This window comes from Solanum tuberosum, unplaced genomic scaffold, assembly GCF_000226075.1.
Source record: "Solanum tuberosum cultivar DM 1-3 516 R44 unplaced genomic scaffold, SolTub_3.0 scf00296, whole genome shotgun sequence".
Lineage (NCBI taxonomy): Eukaryota > Viridiplantae > Streptophyta > Magnoliopsida > Solanales > Solanaceae > Solanum > Solanum tuberosum.
In genome coordinates, this window is record NW_006239217.1 from 170,065 (window position 1) to 194,556 (window position 24,492).

Below are 24,492 nucleotides of genomic sequence, written 5' to 3' on the forward strand. Positions count from 1 at the left end.
CCTAACACAACAATACATCCTCAAAAGAAATAGCTAGGGAAAAGACCAAAATGCCCTTAATGATTCCCGGACGGATTTCCTTGTCAACTGCCCAACTTTCAAGGGCCATAACTCGCTCATACGAACTCGGAATTGAGCAAACTCGGCGGCGTTGGAAAGATCATTCCACAAGCTTCACAACCATAACTGGAACTACTCCTAACTCATCCTGAGCTGGAAGTTATGACTTCTCAAAGTTGGCCAAAAATCACTGATTTCCATACTTAGCCAAATTTCCAGATTTTCAAATCCTTTCCAAAAAAATGAAAATTTTCAAATTCTAAGCCTCTTCCTAGCTATTTCAAATTGTCGGATGTTACAATCTTTCTGAAATAACCTCTCTATCTATACGAGGGAGTGGTAAGATTAACATAAACTTGTGCCACTGAACTTATGCCTTAGAGCATAACTTGTGTTAACCAATTTTAAATTCTTGCCTTGCACTTAGTAGAGAATATATACTTTTCTACTTTAGAACTTTTTGAAGCTTTAAATACTGAATTCCATGATTACAATATTCATCACTTATCAAACTCTCAATCTACTGCTTCCAATATTAATTTTCATACACACTTTACCTTTTGCAAAAAAATTATTAATTTCCATACACCTATCCCATTTTTTGTTTTTTTTTTCAATCAAAAGTAGTATTCCTAAAGATGGCTGATGCCTTTGTGTCATTTGCAGTTCAAAAATTGAGTGATTTCCTCAGTAGCCAAGTTTCCCTGAGAACAAATCTCAGAGAGGAAGTTGAGTGGCTGATAAAAGAGCTACACATCATAAAGTCATACCTCGGAGATGCAGAACAAAAGCAAACTGGAGATAATAGAGTTCAACAATGGCTGTTTGAAATCAACTCTATTGCTAATGACGCTGTTGCTATACTCGAGACTTACAGCTTCGAGGCTGGTAAACATGCTAGTTGTCTCAAGGCTTGTGCTTGCATATGTAGGAAGGAGAAGAAATTCTACAATGTGCTCGAGGAGATTCAATCACTCAAGCAGCGAATCATAGATGTCTCTGGCAAGCAAGAGAATTATGGTATTACAAATATCAATTATAATGCAGGAGAAGGGCCAAGTAATCAGGTTACAACATTGAGGAGAACTACCTCACATGTGGATGACCAGAATTACGTTTTTGTTGGACTTCAGGATGTTGTAGAAAAATTGCTAGATGAACTTCTCAGAGCAGAGGCTCGTCCAAGCGTCATCTCCATTTGCGGAATGGGTGGTTTAGGCAAGACCACACTTGCGAGAAACCTCTATATCAATCCTAATATAGTCAATAGCTTCCATATGCGTGCTTGGATATGTGCTCCTGAAGAGTACAACACCGTGGATGTCCTCAAGAATATCATAAAATCCATCCAATCTTGCAGCAAGGAAATTCTAGATTGGTTGGAAAGGATGACAGAAAGAGATTTAGCAATATACCTTCGTGCTCTTTTAAAAAAACGCAAATACCTTGTCGTGGTTGATGATCTATGGCATAGAGAAGCGTGGGAGAGTTTGAAAAAAGCATTCCGAGATGGCAAGAAAGGCAGCAGAGTCATTATTACCACGCGCAGAGTGGATATCGCTAAAACAGCAGACGAAGGTTTTGTCCATAATCTCCGTTTCCTAAGCCAAGACGAAAGTTGGGATCTCTTTTGTAGGAAACAACTCCATGTTCAAGCAATGGTTCCAAAAATGGAAAGGTTAGCTAGGGATATGGTGGAAAAGTGTGGAGGCTTACCTCTTTCAATTGTTGTATTGAGCGGACTACTTTCGCATAAAAGGGGGCTAGACGAATGGCAAAAGGTGAAAGATCACCTTTGGGAGAACATTATTGAAGATGAATGTATTGAAATCCCCAACATATTATCATTAAGCTACAACGATTTGTCAATTGCGCTCAAGCAATGTTTTTTGTACTTTGGTATTTTTCCAAAAGATCAAGTGGTCGAGGCTGAAAACATAATACGCTTGTGGATGGCGGAAGGTTTCATACCAAGAGGAGAAGAAAGAATGGAGGATGTCGCTGAAGGCTTCTTGAATGAGCTGAAAAGACGAAGCTTAGTTCAAGTGGTAGATACATTCTGGGAAAAAGTTGAAGTATGTAGTGTTCATGATTTACTTCATGATCTTGCGATCCATAAGGCATTGAAGGTAAACTTCTTTGACATTTATGATCCAATAAACCATTCCATATCCTCTTCATGTATCAGACATGGCATTCATAGTCAAGAGAAAAGGTACCTCTCACTTGATCTTTCTAACTTGAAGTTGAGGTCAATTATGTTCTTCAATCTAGGATTTCGTAACATGAGTCATATAAACTTCAGTAGTGTGTTCCAACATGTATATGTGTTGTACATGGATATTATTGATGGCACTTTACCTGATGCCGTAGGAAGTTTGTACCACCTCAAGTTCTTAAGATTGACAGGTGTTATTCATGATTTACCCTCCTCCATTGGCAGCCTTAAGAATTTACAAACACTTTGTGTCAAATGTAATTTCAAACAGTTCTGCCAACTACCCCCCGAAACAGCTGACCTAATAAATTTAAGATATTTAGGTGTTCCCTATTCAGAACCTCTGAATCGTATAAGAAAACTCACAAGTCTTCAAGCTCTCGAAGGCGTCTCTTGTGATCAGTGGAAAGATGTTGATCCTGTTGATTTAGTCAATCTTCAAGAATTAAGCATGATTAGTATTACCAAATCTTACTCCCTCAACAAGATTAGCAACTTGAAAAACCTTAGCACTCTCAAGTTGTTGTGTTATGCTGATGAATCATTCCCATCTCTTGAATTTCTTATTTCTTGTCATAACCTCAAGAAATTGTTGTTAGAAGGTAGAATAGAGAAACTGCCTTTGTTTCCAAATTCCATCACAATGCTGACTCTTGTCGACTCAAAACTCATGGAAGATCCGATGTTTATTTTGGGAATGTTGCCAAACCTAAGGAATCTCTGTTTGTTTAGAGCTTATCAAGGAAAAGAAATAATCTGCAGTGATAACAGTTTTAGTCAACTGAAGTTCCTTAGTCTTGATTGTCTTTGGAACCTAGAAAGATGGAATTTAGCAACAAGTGCCATGCCTCTGATCAAAGCTCTTCGTATCGATCGCTGTCTAAAGCTGAACCAAATTCCTGAGAGAATGAAGGATGTGGAGCCATTGCCTATTGAAGAGAAATTAAATGCGCTGAAGCTTTTCAACCATATGTGATGTCTTATTTCATAATACCAAAGGTAAATATACAAACAAATATATAACTTTGTTGATCTATTTATATAAATCGTGTCGTAATATTTGGGTGAAATCAACAGAGAAGAAGCTGTCACTTGAAGACATTCACCTTCATCAACGTGGCTTCTCCAACCATCAATCAACTTGGATTGTTTCAACATTCTGTTTTTCCAATGTTTCATTTTTCCTGTTTTTGGCTTGTTTTAGTGTGTGGAATTGGTTCAAACAGATGTATTTTTTTTTATTTTTGGGATTCTATGCTAAAATGATTTCGTGATAGGGAAAAGGCTCAAATATGCTGTTGAACTATTAGAAATGACTCATTTATGTTATCGCCATTATAAAAATAGGTTCATTTGATGCAATTCTTACAAAATGGCTGAAGCTAAAGCAGCTGAACAATCAATAGTCATTATAATATCAAAATATTTAGTGACTGAGAAAATCAATTAGGCATCTGTTGAACAGTTTTTGGGGGTTAATCTTCTGTTGAGAGTGAAAGAACCAAACAGACACCATAATCTAAAAAGGGAAAATGTTCAAATATGTCATTGAACTTTGAGAAAAGGTTTATATATGCTATCTATTAACAAATTGGCTCATTTATGTCATTTATGTTTGAAAAAAAGCTCATTCATGTCATTATTTGTTAACTGAAAATAGTTTCGGTTTTGCAAAATCATTTGTTATACTTGGTCAATTATGATTTGGCCACGTCATTAATTATATCATTTTTTAAAAGGAAAATCGTTCAAATATGCCATTGAACTTTGAGAAAAGACTCATCTATGTCATTCGTTAAAAGTTAGGCTCATTTGTGTATTTCAAATATGAGCCAAACATTTAACGAATAACATAAATGAGACATTTCTAATAGTTCGATGACAAAGTTGAGCGTTTTCCCTTCAGTTAATTGTTTTTCTATGTGCGATCTTACTTATCCACATTTAAGATAAGACATAATACATAAACACGACCCTTTAACTTGACGTCAACTGACAACTATGACCTTTAACTTGGGGTGTGCACAAGTAGGCACTTAAACTTGTATAAAATTGAACAAATAGACGCATTTGTCCTACATGACACCCTATGTGGAAATTTGTATCCTACATGGCGTCCTACGTGTATTATGCCATGTAGGACACGTGTGTCTACTTGTTCAATTTTATACAAGTTTAAGTGCCTACTTGTTCTCTGAACCTCTAGTACGTATAAGCAAACTCACTAGTCTTCAAGTTGTTGATGTCATTGGTTGTGATCAGTGGAAAGATGTTGACCCTTTTGATTTAGTCAATCTCCGAGAATTAAGCATGCATGATATTAAGAAATCATACTCCCTAAACTTCATTTTTTTCTTTTACTCCATATAAATAATATTTGTGTTAAATCAACAGAGAAGAAGCTGTCACTTGAAGACATTCACCTTAATCAACTTGGCTTCTCCAACCATCAATCAACTTGGATTATTTCAACATTCTGTTCTTTTTTTTTGGTTGTTTTGCTTTTACATTAAACAGTGTGGAATTTGCTTTTAGAGGAAAACCTAATAGAAGAAAGTATTTTTTTTAGGGAAAATGCATAAGTACCCCCCAACCTATGCCCGAAATCCCAGAAACACACTTATACTATACTAAGGTCCTATTACCCTCCTGAACTTATTTTATAAATAATTTTCTACCCCTTTTCGGCCTACGTGGCACTATCTTTGAAAAAATTGTCAACACGCACTGGGCCCACAAGATAGTGTCACGTAGACCGAAAAGGGGTAGAAAATTATTTATAAAATAAGTTCGGGGGGTAATATAGGACCTTAGTATAGTATAAGTGTGTCTCTGAAATTTCGGACATAGGTTGAGGGGTACTTATGCATTTTCCCTTTTTTTTATAATAAAGAATGTGGAATTTGCTTTTAGAAACGTAATAGAAGAAATAAAACTTTTTTTTTATATTAAAGAGTTCTGAATTTGCTTTTAGAGTAATGCAAGAAACTAAAACTTTGTAGAAAAATCCCCTATATATATAAAAATAAAATTCATATTTACGAAACATAGCAAAAGAATTTCAAACATAGCAGGAGTTTTTTTTTTTTTTTCAAACATATACGAAATTTCGTGTATGATGAAAACAGTGTAAAAATCATATGAAATATATAGATCTCACTTAGAGCTTAGAACTTCGTTCAAATTTTTTGTGTATGAACAATATATAAATTTGGTATGAAATATGTATATAACTATATAAATTTACATATAACTCATCTGTCATTATATGATTATCATACGATTTTTTGATACAATTCGTCTATAATTTTGAATTTCAACGAACTAAAATTAAAAATTTAGTCCAAAACTAATTCGAATTTTACCCAAATGATCTCATTTTTTATAATTTTAGTCTCCTCAACTTTCCAATTCTTTTGAGAAATCACCAAATTCAAAACAAATTAAAATTCGTTTTTAGCAAATCAATTTTGAGAACTTGACCTTCAAGATCTTACAAAATCTTTATGGAATTGAGAAGCCTTGCTCATCATTTTTTCCTATAGATTCCCCAAACAAGGAAAATTAAAAAGAAAAGAAAGGTATCTATTATTTAAAGATCAAGGATTATTGACTAAAATATCCTTATTTACAATGTAATTTCGTTGGATTGAACTTTTAAAATAATGTTTGTTCTAGGGGACATATTACTGAGAGTCTTTCTAAAATAGTCTATCTGCCTCCACGGGGTAATGGTACGGTCTGCATACATTTTTCCCTTTCCAGATCCATTTGTGGAATTTCATTAGGTATGTTGTTGTTTGCCCCGCGGGACTTGTGCCTTGGGACATAATTTTTTGTCTTAACACACAACTTGTGCGACTGAAGCAGTGGCGTAGCCACATAACTGGACACTTGAATGTTCTTAGCGAAATTTTTGGTTTCGCCACTGCACTGAAGTTATGCCTTTGAGCATAACTTGTGTCATGCAATTTTAAATTCTTGCCTTGCACTTAGTAGAGAATATATACTTTTCTTTATGATTAACCTCAACTGTATTATCTTTCTACTTTACAACTTTTTCCCCTGTCGGATTTTTTAAGCTTTAAATACTGAATTCTATGTTAACAATATTCATCACTTATCAAACTCTCAATCTACCCTTCTTCTTCTTCTTCTTCTTTTCAATCAAAAGTAGTAATCTTGAAGATGGCTGATGCCTTTGTGTCATTTGCAGTTCAAAAATTGGGTGATTTCCTCATTCAGGAAATTAACCTACGTTTAAGCCTAAGAGAGGATATGCAGTGGCTCCGAAACGAGCTTCTCTTCATGCAGTCTTTCCTCAAAGATGCAGAACTAAAACAATGTGGAGATCATAGAGTTCAACAATGGGTGTTTGAAATCAATTCTGTTGCGAATGATGCTGTCGCTATACTCGAGACTTACAGCTTTGAGACTAGTAAACGTGCTAGTCGTCTCAAGGCTTGCGCTTGCATATGTAGGAAACAGAAGAAATTCCACAATGTCGCTGAGGAGATTCAATCACTCAAGCAACGAGTCATGGATATCTCTCGTAAACGAGATACTTATGGTATTACAAATATCAATAGTAATGCTGGAGAAGGGCCAAGTAATCAGGTTAGAACATTGAGGAGAACTACCTCATATATAGATGATGATCACATTTTTGTTGGCTTTCAGGATGTTGTACACACATTGCTATCTGAACTTCTCAAAGCAGAGCCTCGTCGAAGAGTCCTCTCCGTTTATGGAATGGGCGGTTTAGGCAAGACCACTCTTGCGAGGAAACTTTACACCAGTCCTAATATAGCCTCTAGCTTCCTTACACGAGCTTGGATATGTGTTTCTCAAGAGTACAACACAATGGATCTTCTTAAAACTATCATAAAATCCATCCAAGGTTGCGCCAAGGAAACTCTAGATTTGTTGGAAAAGATGGCAGAAATAGATCTAGAAAATCACCTTCGTAAACTATTAACAGAACGCAAATACCTTGTGGTGGTTGATGATGTATGGCAGAGAGAAGCATGGGAGAGTTTGAAAAGAGCATTCCCGGATAGCAAGAATGGCAGCAGAGTCATTATTACCACACGCAAAGAGGATGTTGCTGAAAGAGCAGACGACAGAGGATTTGTCCATAAACTTCGTTTCCTAACCCAAGGAGAAAGTTGGGATCTCTTTTGTAGGAAACTGCTTGATGTTCGAGCAATGGTTCCAGAAATGGAAAGTCTAGCTAAGGATATGGTGGAGAAGTGTAGAGGCTTACCTCTTGCAATTGTTGTATTGAGCGGACTACTTTCGCATAAAAAGGGGCTAGACGAATGGCAAAAGGTGAAAGATCACCTTTGGAAGAACATCATTGAAGATAAATCTATTGAAATCTCCAACATACTATCATTAAGCTACAATGATTTGTCAACTCCGCTCAAGCAGTGTTTTCTCTACTTTGGTATTTTTCCAGAAGATCAAGTGCTCGAGGCTGATAACATAATACGGTTGTGGATGGCGGAGGGTTTCATACCCAGAGGAGAAGAAAGAATGGAGGATGTTGCTGAAGGCTTCTTGAATCAGCTGATAAGACGAAGCTTGGTTCAAGTGACTAAAACATTTTGGGAAAAAGTTACTGAATGTAGGGTTCATGATTTACTCCATGATCTTGCGATACAAAAGGCATTGGAGGTAAACTTCTTTGACGTTTATGATCCAAGAAGCCACTCCATATCCTCTTTATGTATCAGACATACCATTCATAGTCAAAGAGAAAGGTACCTCTCACTTGATCTTTCTAACTTAAAGTTGAGATCAATTATGTTCTTCGATCCAGATTTTTGTAAGATGTGTCTTATAAACTCCAGTAGTGTGTTCCAACATCTATATGTGTTGTACTTGGAGATGCGTGTTGACGACAGGTATTTTGTATTTGTACCTGATGCCATAGGAAGTTTGTACCACCTCAAGTTCTTAAGATTAGGAGGTATCCATGATCTTCCGTCTTCCATTGGCAACCTCAAGAATCTACAGACACTTGTTGTCAATGAGGGCAGACACAATTGTGTACTACCCCCCGAGACAGCTGACCTAATAAATCTAAGATATTTAGATGCTCTGTATTCACCACCTCTGAAACGTCTAAGCAAACTCACTAGTCTTCATGTTTTTAAAGGCATTGGTTGTAATCAGTGGGAAGATATTGACCCTGTTGATTTGGTCAATCTTCGAGAATTAAGTATGCGTTATATTAACATATATTACTCCCTAAGCAAGATTAGAAGATTGAAAAACCTTAGTACTCTCAGATTGTTTTGTGATGAACGTATTGTAACAGACTTATATCGATTCCCATCCCTTAATTTTCTTAATTGTTGTGAAAAGCTCCAGAAATTGTGGTTAAAAGGGAAAATAGAGATACTGCCAGATCTGTTTCCAAATTCCATCACCATGATGGTTCTTTGGAGGTCACAACTCACAAAAGATCCGATGCCTATTTTGGGAATGTTGCCAAACCTAAGAGATCTCATATTGCAAGAAGCTTATAATGGAAAAGAAATAATGTGCAGTGATAACAGCTTCCGTCAACTAGAGTTCCTTCATCTCTATCATCTTTGGAATCTAGAAAGATGGCATTTAGCCACAAGTGCCATGCCTCTCATTAAAGGTCTTGCTATCGATCGCTGTCCAAAGCTGAAGGAGATTCCAGAGAGAATGAAAGATGTTGAAGAGAAGTTAAATGTGGTGGATCTTCACAAGCATATGGGAGGTTTTATTTTTTAATAGGAAAGGTAAATATACAAACAAATCTCAATCCTACATAACTTTCTTCATTTTTTTCTTTTTTCTATAAATAATATTTGTGTTAAACAGGAGAAGAAGCTGTTACATGAAGACATTCAAGTTCATCAACTTGGCTTCTCCAACCATCAATCAAGTTGGATTATTTCAACTTTCTGTTTTTTTTCTTTTTCTTTTTGGCTTGTTTTAGTGTGTGGAATTGGTTCAAACAGAATTTTGTTTTGGCTTGTTTTAGTGTGTGGAATTGGTTCAAACAGATTTTTTTTTTTGGGATTCTATTCTAAAATGATTTTGTGATGATTTAATTAAAGGGAAAAGGCTCAAATATATTGTCAAACTATTATAAACCACTCATTTATGTCATCGTCATTACAAAACATATTAATCTGATGCAATTCTTACAAAAAAGCTGAAAGCTAAAGCAGCTAACCAATCAATAGTCATTATATATCAAAATATATTTAGTGACTATGAGAAAATCAATTAGGCATCTTTTGAACAGTTTTTGGGGGTTAATCTTCTTTTGAGAGTGAAAGAACCAAACACAAACCATAATCTAAGAAGTCCTTAAACTTGAACATTAACAGACTCATTTTTGCCATCCGTTAAAAGTTCGGTTCATCTATGTCATTTTACTTAACAAATAATGACATGAATAAGTCTTTTCTCAAACGAATTGACATAGATGAACCAAACTTTTAAATTTTGGTGACATATTAAATTACGGATCAGTAAATTTTATTAAAGGGAATAAAATTGTCACTAAATCTTTGAAGGGTATTTTCTTTCATCTAAATTTTATACAACTACAATAACATACAAAACTTCAACACAATTTTCATATAACTCATCAGTCATTATACAATTATCATATAACTTTAATATAATTTTGAATTCCAACGAAATAAAACTAAAATTCAATACAAAACTTGCTCAATTTTTACTAAAATAATTCCATTTTGAGAAATCACTAAAAAAATTTTAAAAAATGGTTTACGACAAATTAATTTTGAGAACTTGAACTTCCAGTTCTAACAAAATATTTTATGGAATAACCTCGGATGAATTCGAATTAATTTGTGCTGACTTATTGAATATTTTATTTCTTCTCTTCAAAGTTACAAAACGCATCTTCAAATTGAGAAGCCATGCTCATATTTTTCCCTATAGATTCCCCAAACAAGGAAAATTAAAAAGAAAAGAAAGGCATCTATTATTTAAAGATTAAATTTGAAATAATTTACATATAACTCACCCGTCATTATATGATTATCATATGATTTCTAATACTGTTTGACTGTAATTTTGAATTTCAACGAACTATAATTAAACATTAGTCCAAAACTAATTCAAATTTTATATTATTAGTCTCTTCGACGTTCCAATTCTTTTGAGAAATCACCAATTCAAAACAAAATTTGTTTTCAGGAAATCAATTTTGAGATCTTGACCTTCAAGCTCCTACATAATCTTTATGGAATAACCTCCAAGGCTGAATTTGAATTAATTTGTGCTGACTTATCGAGTATTTTATTTCTTCTTTTCAAAGTTACAAAACACACTTTCAAATTGAGAAGTCATGTTCATCATATTTTTTCCTATAGATTCCCTAAACAAGGATAGTTAAAAAGAAAAGAAAGGTATCTATTATTTAAAGATGAAATTTGGACATACTAAATTTACTATTAATAATATGACTTTATAACCACATTGATGCCATGAAAATTTTAAAATCTTCTAGTCCTGATTAAAATGGCGTACTTAGCCAAACATGTTTCGATAAAATAAAGCAAATGGAATATAATTAATTAGCAAAAAGTGATTTAGGTGGAGGAACAATTAAACTAACTCTTCTGAATAATAAAATTTAATCTAATATGATATGTCTTTAAATAAAGTATAAAGCACAGAAATATCATGATATTTGCCCTAGAGGACTTATTGCAGAGGGCCTTTCTGAAATGACCTTTACCTCCACGAGGTAGTGGTACGGTCTACATACATTTTGCCCTCTCCAGGCTCCACTTGTGGGGTTTCATTTATTGTTGTTTGCCCCGGGGGGACTTGTGCCTTGGACATAATTTCTTGTCTAAACACACAACTTGTGCCAATGAAGCAGTGGTGTAGCCACATATTGCTTAGGTTGTTCAGTCGGACATCCTTCGTCGAAAAATTATACTATGTATATAGAAAATTGTACAAAATTTATAAGTCAAAAATTATTTTTCATACATATATATTAAATCTTGAATGTACGTAGGAAAACTTTTGGCTTCGCAACTACACTAAGCATAACTTGTGTCATGCAATTTTAAATTCTTGCCTTGCACTTGGTAGAGAATATATACTTTAGAACTTTTTCCCCTGTCGGATTTTTTAAGCTTTAAATACTGAATTCCATGTTAACAATATTCATCACTTATCAAACTCTCAATACACACTTTACCTTTTACAAAAAATATTAATTTCCATATTCCTAAAGATGGCTGATGCCTTTGTGTCATTTGCAGTTCAAAAATTGGATGATTTCCTCATTCAGGAAATTAACTTACGTTTAAGTCTAAGAGAGGATATACAGTGGCTGCGAAACGAGATTCTCTTCATGCAGTCTTTCCTCAAAGATGCAGAACTAAAACAATGTGGAGATCATAGAATTCAACAATGGGTAATTGAGATCAACTCTATTGCTAATGACGCTGTTGCTATACTCGAGACTTACACCTTCGAGGCTGGTAAACGTGCTACTCGTCTCAAGGCTTGCCCTTGCATATGTAGGAAGGAGAAGAAATTCTACAATGTCACCAAGGAGATCCAATCACTCAAGCAACAAATCATGGATATCTCTCGTAAGCGAGAGACTTATGGTATTACAAATATCAATAATAATGCAGGAGAAGGACCAAGTAGTCAGGTTAGAACATTGAGGAGAACTACCTCATATGTAGATGAGGATCACATTTTTGTTGGCTTTCAGGATGTTGTACAAACATTGCTAGCTGAACTTCTCAAAGCAGAGCCTCGTCGAAGCATCCTCTCCATTTATGGAATGGGCGGATTAGGCAAGACCGTACTCTTGCCAGAAACCTCTACACAAGTCCTAATATAGTCTCAAGCTTCCCTACACGCGCTTGGATATGTGTTTCTCAAGAGTACAACACAATGGATCTTCTTAAAACTATCATAAAATCCATCCAAGGTTGCGCCAAGGAAACTCTAGATCTGTTGGAAAAGATGGCAGAAAGAGATCTAGAAAATCACCTTCGTAAGCTATTAACAGAACACAAATACCTTGTGGTGATTGATGATGTGTGGCAGAGAGAAGCATGGAAGAGTTTGAAAAGAGCATTCCCGGATAGCAATAATGGCAGCAGAGTTATTACCACGCGCAAAGTGGATGTCGCTGAAAGAGCAGACAACAGAGGTTTTGTCCATGAACTTCGTTTCCTAAGCCAAGAAGAAAGTTGGGACCTCTTTTGTAGGGAACTACTTGATGTTCGAGCAATGATTCCAGCGATGGAAAGTCTAGCTAAGGATATGGTGGGAAAATGTAGAGGCTTACCTCTTGCAATTGTTGTATTGAGTGGACTACTTTCGCATAAAAGGGGGCTAGACAAATGGCAAAAGGTTAAAGACTGCCTTTGGAAGGACATTGAAGAAGACTCTATTGAAATCTCCTGCATACTATCATTAAGCTTCAACGATTTGTCAGCTGCACTCAAGCAGTGTTTTCTGTACTTTGGTATTTTTCCAGAAGATCAAGTGGTCGAGGCTAATATCATAATACGGTTGTGGATGGCAGAGGGTTTCATCATACCCAGAGGAGAAGAAAGAATGGAGGATGTCGCTGAAGGTTTCTTGAATGAGCTGATACGACGAAGCTTGGTTCAAGTGGCTAAAACATTTTGGGAAAAAGTTACTAAATGTAGTGTTCATGATTTACTCCATGATCTTGCGATACAAAAGGCATCCGACACAAACCTCTTTGACATTTATCATCCAAGAAAGCACTCCATATCCTCTTCATGTACCAGACTTGCCATTCTTAGTCAAGGAGAAAGGTACCGCTCACTTGATCTTTCTAATTTGAAGTTGAGGTCAATTATGTTCTTCGATCCATATATTTATAATGTGTTCCAACATATAGATGTGTTTCGACATCTATATGTGTTGTACTTGGATATTAAAGGTGGTGTTATACCTGATGCCATAGGGAGTTTGTACCACCTCAAGTTGTTAAAATTGAGAGGCATCCATAAGCTCCCCTCCTCAATTGGCAACCTCAAGGATTTACAGACACTTGTTGTTGTCAATGAGGATGGATCATTTTGCCAACTACCCCGTGAAACAGCTGACCTAATAAATTTAAGACATTTAGTTGTTCCATATTCAAAACCTCTGAAACGTATAAGTCAAATCACTAGCCTTCAAGTTCTTGATGGCATTGGTTGTGATCAGTGGAAAGATGTTGACCCTGTTGATTTAGTCAATCTTCGAGAATTAGGCATGGATAATATTAGCAAATCTTACTCCCTAAACAACATTAGCAGCTTGAAAAACCTTAGCACTCTCAGATTGTTTTGTAAGTATGACGGATCATTCCCATCCCTTGAATTTGTTAATTGTTGTGAAAAGCTCCAGAAATTGTTCTTATATGGGAGAATAGAGAAACTGCCTCATCTGTTTCCAAATTCCATCACAATGATGATTCTTTTGAAGTCAAAACTCATGGAAGATCCGATGCCTATTTTGGGAATGTTGCCTAACCTAAGAAATCTCGGATTACTTTATGCTTATGAAGGAAAAGAAATAATGTGCAGTGATAACAGTTTCAGTCAACTACAACTTCTTACTCTTAATGATCTTTACAACCTAGAAAGATGGCATTTAGGCACAAGTGCAATGCCTCTGATTAAACGTCTTCATATCGATAGTTGTGGAAAGCTGAAGGAGATTCCAGAGAGAATGAAAGATGTGAAGCGTATTTGATAATAGGAAAGGTAAATATACAAACAAATCTCAATCCTACATAACTTTCTTCATTTTTTTCTTTTATATAAATAATAATATTTGTGTTAAATCAACAGAGAAGAAGCTCTCACTTGAAGACATTCGCCTTCATCAACTTGGGCTATCGTCTGTCGAAGCATCAATCAAGTGTGTTCATTATTTCAACATTCACTTGGTTTTTCAATGTTAAATTTCTTTTTGTTTAACAGACCTTTTTTGCGAATTCTGTCCAATTTTTTATTTATTAATCTAAATGTAAATTAATGACTAGATTCTAGATTTCATAGGAACCTGTCAAAACTCTTACTTTGTTTTTCATTTCTCTTTTGTAATTAAGTACTCTGGATTTTAGTCTTTTTAAGTTATTGTTCTAAAATAATATTTTTTTTCAGTTCCTGTTTTGTCTAACTAAATGTAGTGAGGGGTACTGAATCTTTTTGAATGGAGGATGTCGCTGAAGGCTTCTTAAATGAGCTGATCATAAGACGAAGCTTGGTTCAAGTGGCTAAAACATTTTGGGAAAAAGTTACTGAATGTAGGGTTCATGATTATTTAGTCACTATGAGAAAATCAATTAGGCATCTTTTGAAATAATGACATGCATAAGTCTTTTCTCAAATGAAAATTGCATAAATGAGTCAAACTTTTAACGAATGACATAAATGAAGCTTTTTTCAAATTTTGGTGACATATTATATCACGGATCAGTAAATTTTATTAAAGGGAATAAAATTGTCACTAAATCTTTCAAGGGTATTTTCTTTCATCTAAATTTTATACAACTACAACAACATACGAAACTTCAACACAATTTTCATATATAACTCATCAGTCATTATACAATTATCATATAACTTAAATATAATTTTGAATTCCAACGAAATAAAACTAAAATTCAATACAAAACTTGCTCAATTTTTACTAAAATAATTCCATTTTTATATTACAACTCATCTCGACATTTCACTTCTCTTGAGAAATCACTCATTTTTAAAAAAAAAAATGGTTTACCACAAATTAATTTTGAGAACTTGAACTTCAAGTTCTAACAAAATCTTTTATGGAATAACCTCCATGGATGAATTCGAATTAATTTGTGCTGACTTATTGAATATTTTATTTCTTCTCTTCAAAGTTACAAAATGCATCTTCAAATTGAGAAGCCATGCTCATATTTTTCCCTATAGATTCCCAAACAAGGAAAATGAAAAAGAAAAGAAAGGTATCTATTATTTAAAGATTAAATTTGAAATTTCTCATTTTACTATTAAATAATATGATTTTATAACCACATTGATACCATGAAAATTTTAAAATCATAAATTTTAAAAATCTTTCATTCCTGATTAAAATGTCGTAACTAGTCTTTCCATAAGATAAAACAGATGTATAATTAATTAGGTGAAGTGATTTAGGTGGAGGAACAATTAAACCAACTCTTCTGATCTGAATATTAAAATGCCTTTATTCTAATATGAGATGTCTTTTTAAATAAATAATATTTTTTGGAAAGGTATAAAATAGGCCAAAATCATTAGCACAAATGCCCTAATTTTGGGGTGAGTTTTAATTTTTATATCTCAAATTCGATGTCTTTAATTTTATTTCTATTGTTCATTAATAAAAATAGGCATAAATTACATACATATGTGCTTTAACTTGACCTCATTTCATATTTATGCCTTCAATTTTGGGTGTGCACAAATAGACACTTAAACTTGCATAAAGTTGAACAAGTAGACACATGAGTCCTACATGACATAATACACGTATGACATAAATTGTCATGTGTCGCATAGGACGTATGTGTCTATTTGATCAAATTTATAAAAGTTTAAGTGTCTACTTGTGCACACTCAAAATTGGAGGGCATAAGTGTGAGTTGATGCCAATTTAAAAGACATATTTATGTATTATGCCACAAAAATATATTGACTATAATATCCTTAATTACAATCTAATTTCGATGGACGTAACTTTTTAAATAACGTTTGCCCTGTCAGACTTATTGCCAAGGATCTTTCTGAAACAACCTCTTTATCTCGTGCTCGTAGAGATAAAATCTGACATAATTTCTTGTCTTAAGAGACAACTTGTGTGACTAAACTTATGCCTTTAGAGCATAACTTGTGTCATGCAATTTTAAATTCTTGCCTTGCAGTTAGTAGAGAATATATACTTCTCTTTATCATTTACCTCAATTCAGATTTTTTAAGCTTTAAATATTGAATTCCAAATGATAACAATATTCATCTCTTATCAAACTTTCATTCTACTGCTTCCAATATTATTTCCATACAGCTACCCCTCTTTTTTATTTTATTTTTCAATCAAAAGTAGTATTCCTAAAGATGACTGATGCCTTTGTGTCATTTGCAGTTCAAAAATTGGGTGATTTCCTAATACAGAAAGTTTCCCTGCGTAAAAATCTGAGAAAGGAAGTTGAGTCGCTGAGAAATGAGTTACTCTTCATGCAGTCTTTCCTCAGAGAGGCAGAACAAAAGCAAAGTGATGATCAAAGAGTTCAACAATGGGTGTTTGAGATCAACTCTATTGCTAATGACGCTGTTGCTATACTCGAGACTTACAGCTTCGAGGCTGGTAAAGGTGCTAGTCGTCTCAAGGCTTGTGCTTGCATATGTAGGAAGGAGAAGAAATTCTACAATGTCGTTGAGGAGATCCAATCACTCAAGCAACGAATCATGGATATCTCTCGCAAACGAGACACTTATGGTATTACAAATATCAATAATGCTGGAGAAGGGTCAAGTAATCAGGTTAGAAAATTGAGGAGAACTACCTCATATGTGGATGACCAGGATAACATTTTTGTTGGACTTCAGGATGTTGTACAAAAATTGCTAGCTGAACTTCTCAAAGCAGAGCCACGTAGAAGCGTCATCTCCATTCATGGCATGGGAGGATTAGGCAAGACCACTCTTGCAAGAAACCTCTACAACAGTTCTAATATAGTCTCAAGCTTCCCTACACGCGCTTGGATATGTGTTTCTCAAGAGTACAGCACAATGGATCTTCTTAAGACTATCATAAAATCCATCCAAGGTCGCACAAAGGGAACTCTAGATTTCTTGGAAAGGATGACAGAAAGCGATCTAGAAATTTACCTTCGTGATCTATTGAAAGAAGTCAAATACCTTGTAGTGGTTGATGATGTATGGCAGAGAGAAGCATGGGAGAGTTTGAAAAGAGCATTCCCAGAAAGCAAGAATGGCAGCAGAGTTATTATTACCACGCGGAAACATGATGTTGCGGAAAGAGCTGACAACAGAGGTTTTGTCCATGAACTTCGTTTCCTAAGCCGAGAAGAAAGTTGGGACCTCTTTTGTAGGAAACAACTTGATGTTCGGGCAATGGTTCCAGAAATGGTAAGGATAGCTAGAGATATGGTGGAAAAGTGTAGAGGCTTACCTCTTGCAATTGTTGTATTGAGCGGACTACTTTCACATAAAAGGGGGCTAGACGAATGGCAAAAGGTGAAAGACCACTTTTGGCAGAACATTCAAGATGACTCCATTGAAATCTCCTACATACTATCATTGAGCTACAACGATTTGTCAGCTACGCTCAAGCAGTGTTTTCTGTACTTTGGTATTTTTCCAGAAGATCAAGAGGTCGATGCTGAAAAGATAATACTGTTGTGGATGGCCGAGGGTTTCATACCAAATGGAGAAGAAAGAATGGAGGATGTCGCTGAAGGCTTCTTGAGTGAGCTGATAAGACGAAGCTTGATACAAGAGGTACGTTCATTTTGGGAAAAAGTTACTGTATGTAAGGTTCATGATTTACTTCGTGATCTTGCCGTACAAAAGGCATTTGATATAAAATTCTTTGACATTTATGATCCAAAAAAGCACTCCATATCCTCCTTATGTATCAGACATGTGATTCATGGTCAAGGAGAAAGGTACCTCTCACTTGATCTTTCTTACTTGAAGTTGAGGTCAATTATGTTCTTCGATCCAGATTTTCGTAACATGCATCTTACAAACTTCAGTAGTGTGTTCCGACATATATATGTGTTGTACTTGGATATTGGAGGTTATGTTATGACTGATGTCATAGGAAGTTTGTACCACCTCAAGTTCTTAAGCTTGAGAGGTGTCTGTAATATTCCCTCCTCCATTAGCAACCTCAAGAATTTACGGACACTTCTTGTCGATGACCATGGAGGGTTTAGCCGTCTACCCCAAAAGACAGCTGACCTAATAAATCTAAGACATTTAGTTGCTCCATATTCAGAGCCTCTGAAATGTATAAACAAACTCACGAGTCTTCAAGTTCTTAAAGGCTTTCGTTGTGATCAGTGGAAAGATGTTGACCCTGTTGATTTAGTCAATCTTCGAGAATTAAGCATGGATTATATTAACAGATCTTACTCCCTAAACAACATTAGCAGCTTGAAAAACCTTAGCACTCTCAGATTATTGTGTTATGCTGATGAATCATTCCCATCTCTTAAATTTGTTAATTCTTGTCAAAAGCTCCAGAAATTATGGTTAAGAGGGAAAATAGAGAAACTTCCTCTGTTTCCAGATTCCATCACAATGATGGTTCTTTGGAAGTCAAAACTCATGGAAGATCCGATGCCTATTTTGGGAATGTTACCAAACCTAAGGAATCTCGAATTAGAAGAAGCTTATGAAGGAAAAGAAATAACGTGCAGTGATAACAACTTCAGTCGACTCGAGTTCCTTCGTCTTCATCGTTTTGACAAGCTAGAAACATGGCATTTATCTACAAGTGCCATGCCTTCAATTAAAGGTCTTGACATCAAATACTGTCCACATCTATCTCATATTCCCAAGAGAATGCAAGACGTGGACAGAACTCCTTTTTGGCTTGTTTCATAATCGTAGAGGTAATATGTTAGTATTAGTTTTGATTTTCTATCTTTTTTTTTTACATTAAATACACTTCTATAAAAAATGACTCTCACCCTTTTTTATGAACTATTTTTGTAAGCAAATTACAAATATTTCCTCGAAAATGACTTTTATTGTACCAAACATACATTGAGTTTAATGAGCAATATATCATTTGGTTGACACTTGATACTGTCTTGAGCAGGGGGAAGAAAGGAGCAGTTGAAGGGAGCGTTAATCAGGTTTCAGGAGTGTGTTTTTAGTTTTTAAATTGTATTTGTTTTGAGCTTTTTGAGTGTGTGGAATTGGTTTAAAGAGAATTGTTTTTGGGATTCTAAGCAAAAATGATTTTATGATGTTTTGATTAATTGTTCCACCTGATCGATGCCATATGCAACTTGGTCTATCTCAATTTTCTAGGCATTAAGTAGTAACATTCATGATCCCTCGATATTATCACGATATGTGCATTGCAAATGAGCTATCAAACTACAAAACAAAGGTACCTTCTCGTATCGTTTAATTTGATTTCAGAAACCACATCAAAATTCCTAGTCCTAACATGAAAGAGCCATGGGAGAACTTTCGATGCAGGGTAGGGCTTGAAAAAAATGCAATTGTATGGTAAATATATTCAATAGACTATGGAAGAAAGCATAGAATATCTTCGATTATTGGGCCGTGTATGGAGGAAGATGTCGAGGGTCTCAGTTAATTTTGAGAGCAAAAGTAGTGATTGTCTTTACTTATACGGCTTAGGACCAAATTGATCATTTTTTTTTTTGGAATACGTTAAAGACTATTTCCATCATGTTTCTACATTATGGACCAAATGGAACCAAAGCTCATATATTAAGGAGCATTTTGATCATTTTCACTTCATGATTGCATAGCATGAATGGTGGAAACAACACCAAATACCACTACAAAGTAACAAAATGGAAATGCAATGGCACACACCAGTTTTTCACAGAAAGGCAGTTGACAAAGTACAGATTGTTGTTCATAAATTCAAGTAACAGGAAATCACAATGCACGTTATCTCAACTATGCATTTTTGCAGTGAATACATCAATTTCACCAAAATAATAGGTTGGGCATATCAATACAACAACAAAACTGTACTTCATACACAAGAAGATTATAAGTTAAATTCACAACTTAAGTTTTCAGATGAGATGGCCATACACTTTAACACCTCATACAGGAAGTTAACCTGCATTTAAGTCGAAGAGAGGATGTGTAACGGTTGAGAAATGAGCTGCTCTTTCCTCAAAGATGCAGAGGAAAATATTAACATTGAACCACATAAGAGCAGGTCTAATGTTCCTTTCCTTTTGCTTTGTTCTCTGTCCTTACCGATTTACAACAATTTTTAAGGACTTCTTTATCGCAGCTTGGTCGTAGATGACTTAAGCCTATAAGTTTCTTTACTTCATTATATTCTCAACCGACAATGCCAATTGCCAATATCCTCACTCTGTACCATAGTCTTCAACTCCATCGTCAACTGTTGGGATATACTATTAACCATATGGTTGAGTTATAGTATTGATTTTAATCCTTTATAAAGACTTTACATTTAATGTTAATTGTTACAATAAAGTTATTGTTTGAATAGATCATTGTGTTTATATGTGTGTCTATTGCTTATATAGTAGACGATTTTTGGGTATGGAGTTGCTTAACTCATACGCGGAAGATTAAAATTGTCGGTTTTTATAAGTCATAAATTAAATGTTCACAATCAAAGATGAAATTGGACAAACATCTTGATGATTGTAACACAAGATTAAATGTAATTCAATCTTAATTATGGGAATGGTAAAATTTCAACTTCTTGTGTTAGTACATTTTGCATGTATTGAACCGACCAAATTGAGATATGCATTTAGGTTCTGAATTTCAATAAATAATACCTCTAGTCCATTACATGAGCTTATACTCTTAATCTTGATGTAGTTATTATGATCAGTGTAGTTTGCTTTATTATTTTCATCTATTAAAAGGTGAGACTCTATGATGAGTCAAAAAATTCCTAATGGATTGGATAATAACAAATTATATTCGTGAAATAATAATTAGCTGATAGAACCATATCTCAGATATGAGAAAGAAGACGCCCCTTTATGGTTGCTTATAAGTAGTCACATGAAAATCCTGCAGGTGGATTATATATGTATATATGTCCCGTGAATTAATTTAAGCATAAAGATAAAGGATTGAATTAATCAATGGATTAAATTTTTCAGAAGTTCAGTTTAATTGATTAGTGTCGGTAATTCTAACATGGGGAGTTAAATAAGTTGTAACGAAAAAAAAATTGAAATTAAATAGAGGAGTGCAGTTGCAGATTTTTAGTGGTACAATCTGTGATTTATTATGATATGGTTAATTCATGTTTTTACGAATTAAATATTATAATTGGAAGCCTCTGCTAATAAATTTGTGGTCCCTACTATGCCTGATTAATTGATCTAGTTCGGAAAAGAAAAGGACTGTTAGTATTTTTTTTTCTGCTTAGGAATAAATTGTTTTTGACTTTTATTAGTTTAAAAGAGAAAAACTTTTTCTTTCCTTAAAAGAAGAAAAAAGAAAATACTGCAATGTTTTATTTCCTTAGAAGATGAAAGAAACAAATACTAGTGTTTAATGGTTATTAGTGGCTATTAATGGTGTTTAATGGTTGTTGATTACCCTTGGTGTTTAATGACTTTCTAAGGATATCTCTCGCAAACGAGAGACTTATGGTATTACAAATATCAATAATAATGCAGGAGAAGGACCAAGTAGTCAGGTTAGAACATTGAGGAGAACTACCTCATATGTGGATGATGACCAGGATTACATTTTTGTTGGCTATCAGGATATTGTAGAAACATTGCTAGCTGAACTTCTCAAAGCAGAGCCTCGTCGAAGCATCCTCTCCATTTATGGAATGGGCGGATTAGGCAAGACCGTACTCTTGCCAGAAACCTCTACACAAGTCCTAATATAGTCTCAAGCTTCCCTACACGCGCTTGGATATGTGTTTCTCAAGAGTACAACACAATGGATCTTCTTAAAACTATCATAAAATCCATCCAAGGTTGCGCCAAGGAAACTCTAGATCTGTTGGAAAAGATGGCAGAAAGAGATCTAGAAAATCACCTTCGTAAGCTATTAACAGAACACAAATACCTTGTGGTGATTGATGATGTGTGGCAGAGAGAAGCATGGGAAAGTTTGAAACGAGCATTTCCAGATAGAAAGAATGGCAGCAGAGTTATTATTACCACGCGCAAAGAGGATGTAGCTGAAAGAGCAGATAACAAAGGTTTTGTCTATAGACTTCGTTTCCTGAGCCAAGAAGAAAGTTGGGATCTCTTTTGTAGGAAACTACTCGATGTTCGGGCAATGGTCTCAGCGATAGAAAGGCTAGCTAAGGATATGGTGGACAAGTGTGGAGGTTTACCTCTTGCAATTGTTGTTTTAAGCGGACTACCTTCACATAAAAGAGGGCTAGAAGAATGGCAAAAAGTGAAGGACAACCTTTGGCAGAACATTAAAGACGACTCTATTGAAGTCTCCTACATACTATCATTGGGCTACAACGATTTGTCAACTGCACTCAAGCAGTTTTTCCTGTACTTTGGTATATTTCCAGAAGATCGTGTGGTCCATGTTGATCACATATTATGGTTGTGGATGGCTGAAGGATTCGTACCAACAGGTAAAGAAATAATGGAAGATGTTGCTGAAGGCTTCTTGAATGAGCTGATAAGACGAAGCTTGATACAAGTGGTAAGAACATTTTGGGAAAAAGTCAGTAAATGTAGGATTCATGATCTACTTCGCGATCTTGCTGTACAAAAAGCATTGGAGGTAAACTTTTTGGACATTTATGATCCAAGAAAGCACTCCATATCCTCCTTTTGTCTGAGACATTCCATTCATAGTCAAGGAAAACGGTATCTCTCACTTGATCTTTCTAACTTTAAATTGAGGTCACTTATGTTCCTTGATCCAGACTTTTAAAGATGGGTCTTATAAAGTTCCGTAATGTGTTCCAACATCTATATGTGTTGTACTTGGAGATTCGTGTTGACAATAAGTCTATAGTACCTGATGCCATAGGAAGTTTGTACCACCTCAAGTTCTTAAGATTGACAGGTATCTATGATCTTCCATCTTCCATTGGCAACCTCAAGAATTTACAGACACTTCTTGTCAATGACTATGAGAAGTCATGCCTGTCAATTTTCAGCTGAATGCCTCTCAAAGTGAGAGAGTCTTTCCATTATATAGAGAAAATAAAGATTACACATCCCTAAAGATCCGCCATTCCTATCCCTAAAGATCATCTATTCTATCTATACAAATCTGCCATTGAATCCCTCTAAATCTGCCTTGCTATCCCTCCAAATCAGTTATTCTATCACAATATTTATTCATATGATTCTACAACAAATGTATATGATCATGCTAATTTATATCACTATATAATTACATTAATATATACAATCATTTAGTTGTCTATCATGCTAACATCCCCCCTCAAATTGATGCTGGTGGATCAAGAAGCATCAATTTGCCTACTAGAAACTGATGGCGTTGCCGTGCCATGGATTTTGTAAACGCATCAGCTATTTGAAGATCACTGGACACATGTGGAAGAGTAATGACTCCTTTATCTACAGCTTCTCGTATATAATGACAATCCACTTCGATGTGTTTGGTCCTCTCATGAAAAACTGGATTAGTAGCAATCTGAATAGCACTTGTATTGTCAGCGTGGAGAGGAGTAGGATGAGATTGGGGAAATCCAATCTCAGCAAGTAATCCACGAAGCCATACAACCTCGGAGCAAGCAGTAGACATGGATCGATATTCTGCCTCTGTTGAAGATTTTGACACACGATCTTGCTTTTTACTCTTCCAAGATATCAATGACTCTCCAAGAAACATGCACCAACCAGAGACTGAACGACGAGTATCAGGACATCCCGCCCAATCAGAATCACTAAAAGCATTAAGACGAATAGGAGAACCACTTGGAAAGAACAATCCACGAGTAGATGTTCCTAGAAGGTACCGAATGATGCGACGAACAGCCACCAAGTGGAGATGACGGGGAGCTTGCATAAATTGACTAACTTGTTGAACTGCAAAAGAGATATCAGGCCGAGTAATAGTAAGGTAATTTAGACTCCCAACTAATTGTCGAAATATAGTTGGATCAGGAAGAAGATCGCCTTCCCCACATCGATACTTCACATTCAATTCCAGTGGAGTATCTACGGAGGATGAATCTTGAAGACTAGCCAAAGAAATCAGATCCTGAGTATATTTGTGTTGGTTTAGAAATACACCTGAAGCAACATTATGAACTTCCAAACCCAAAAAATAAGTAAGAGTACCAAGATCTTTCATATGAAAAGAATCTTTAAGCTGCTGTTGGAGGCAAGTGATTAGTGAAGAATCAGTTCCTGTGATAATAATGTCATCTACATACACCAAAAGAAGAACACAACCTGTAGATGTTTTCCGAAGAAA

General features: G+C 35.2%; 5 protein-coding genes and 1 pseudogene across 5 annotated transcripts; 5 read left to right on the forward strand and 1 right to left on the reverse strand.

Annotated features, from left to right (window-relative positions):
* Positions 1-652: 652 nt before the first annotated feature.
* On the forward strand, positions 653-3,289 carry LOC102584674 (disease resistance protein RPP13-like). Its single transcript, XM_006359297.2, has one exon. It carries the CDS (start codon positions 699-701, stop codon positions 3,252-3,254), a length of 2,556 nt encoding a protein of 851 aa, XP_006359359.1. The 5' UTR covers positions 653-698; the 3' UTR covers positions 3,255-3,289.
* Positions 3,290-6,428: 3,139 nt separating this feature from the next.
* Positions 6,429-9,215, forward strand: LOC102584994 (disease resistance protein RPP13-like). Its single transcript, XM_006359298.2, has 2 exons — positions 6,429-9,057; positions 9,140-9,215. The coding sequence occupies exon 1, from the start codon at positions 6,467-6,469 to the stop codon at positions 9,047-9,049; it is 2,583 nt and encodes an 860-aa protein (XP_006359360.1). The 5' UTR covers positions 6,429-6,466; the 3' UTR covers positions 9,050-9,057; positions 9,140-9,215.
* A 2,305-nt stretch (positions 9,216-11,520) lies between these two features.
* On the forward strand, positions 11,521-14,290 carry LOC102591953 (disease resistance protein RPP13-like; annotated as a pseudogene).
* Positions 14,291-16,402: 2,112 nt separating this feature from the next.
* Positions 16,403-19,295, forward strand: LOC107062995 (disease resistance protein RPP13-like). Its single transcript, XM_015314337.1, has one exon. The coding sequence runs from the start codon at positions 16,426-16,428 to the stop codon at positions 18,943-18,945; it is 2,520 nt and encodes an 839-aa protein (XP_015169823.1). The 5' UTR covers positions 16,403-16,425; the 3' UTR covers positions 18,946-19,295.
* Positions 19,296-22,080: 2,785 nt separating this feature from the next.
* On the forward strand, positions 22,081-23,207 carry LOC107062988 (putative disease resistance RPP13-like protein 3). The gene is made up of 2 exons (XM_015314332.1): positions 22,081-22,907; positions 22,967-23,207. Exons 1-2 carry the CDS (start codon positions 22,081-22,083, stop codon positions 23,205-23,207), a joined length of 1,068 nt encoding a protein of 355 aa, XP_015169818.1.
* Positions 23,208-23,493: 286 nt separating this feature from the next.
* LOC107062989 (uncharacterized mitochondrial protein AtMg00810-like) lies at positions 23,494-24,369 on the reverse strand. Its single transcript, XM_015314333.1, has one exon. It carries the CDS (start codon positions 24,367-24,369, stop codon positions 23,494-23,496), a length of 876 nt encoding a protein of 291 aa, XP_015169819.1.
* Positions 24,370-24,492: the final 123 nt, after the last annotated feature.

Excerpts from the sequence above, each read along its gene's own strand:
- LOC102584674 (XM_006359297.2), top strand. The coding sequence starts at position 699 with ATGGCTGATGCCTTTGTGTCATTTGCAGTTCAAAAATTGAGTGATTTC.
- LOC102584994 (XM_006359298.2), top strand. The coding sequence starts at position 6,467 with ATGGCTGATGCCTTTGTGTCATTTGCAGTTCAAAAATTGGGTGATTTC.
- LOC107062995 (XM_015314337.1), top strand. The coding sequence starts at position 16,426 with ATGACTGATGCCTTTGTGTCATTTGCAGTTCAAAAATTGGGTGATTTC.
- LOC107062988 (XM_015314332.1), top strand. The coding sequence starts at position 22,081 with ATGGCAGAAAGAGATCTAGAAAATCACCTTCGTAAGCTATTAACAGAA. Across the intron at positions 22,908-22,966 it reads ATTCATAGTCAAGGAAAACG|ACTTTTAAAGATGGGTCTTA; the intron begins GTATCTCTCACT and ends TCCTTGATCCAG.
- LOC107062989 (XM_015314333.1), bottom strand. The coding sequence starts at position 24,369 with ATGAAAGATCTTGGTACTCTTACTTATTTTTTGGGTTTGGAAGTTCAT.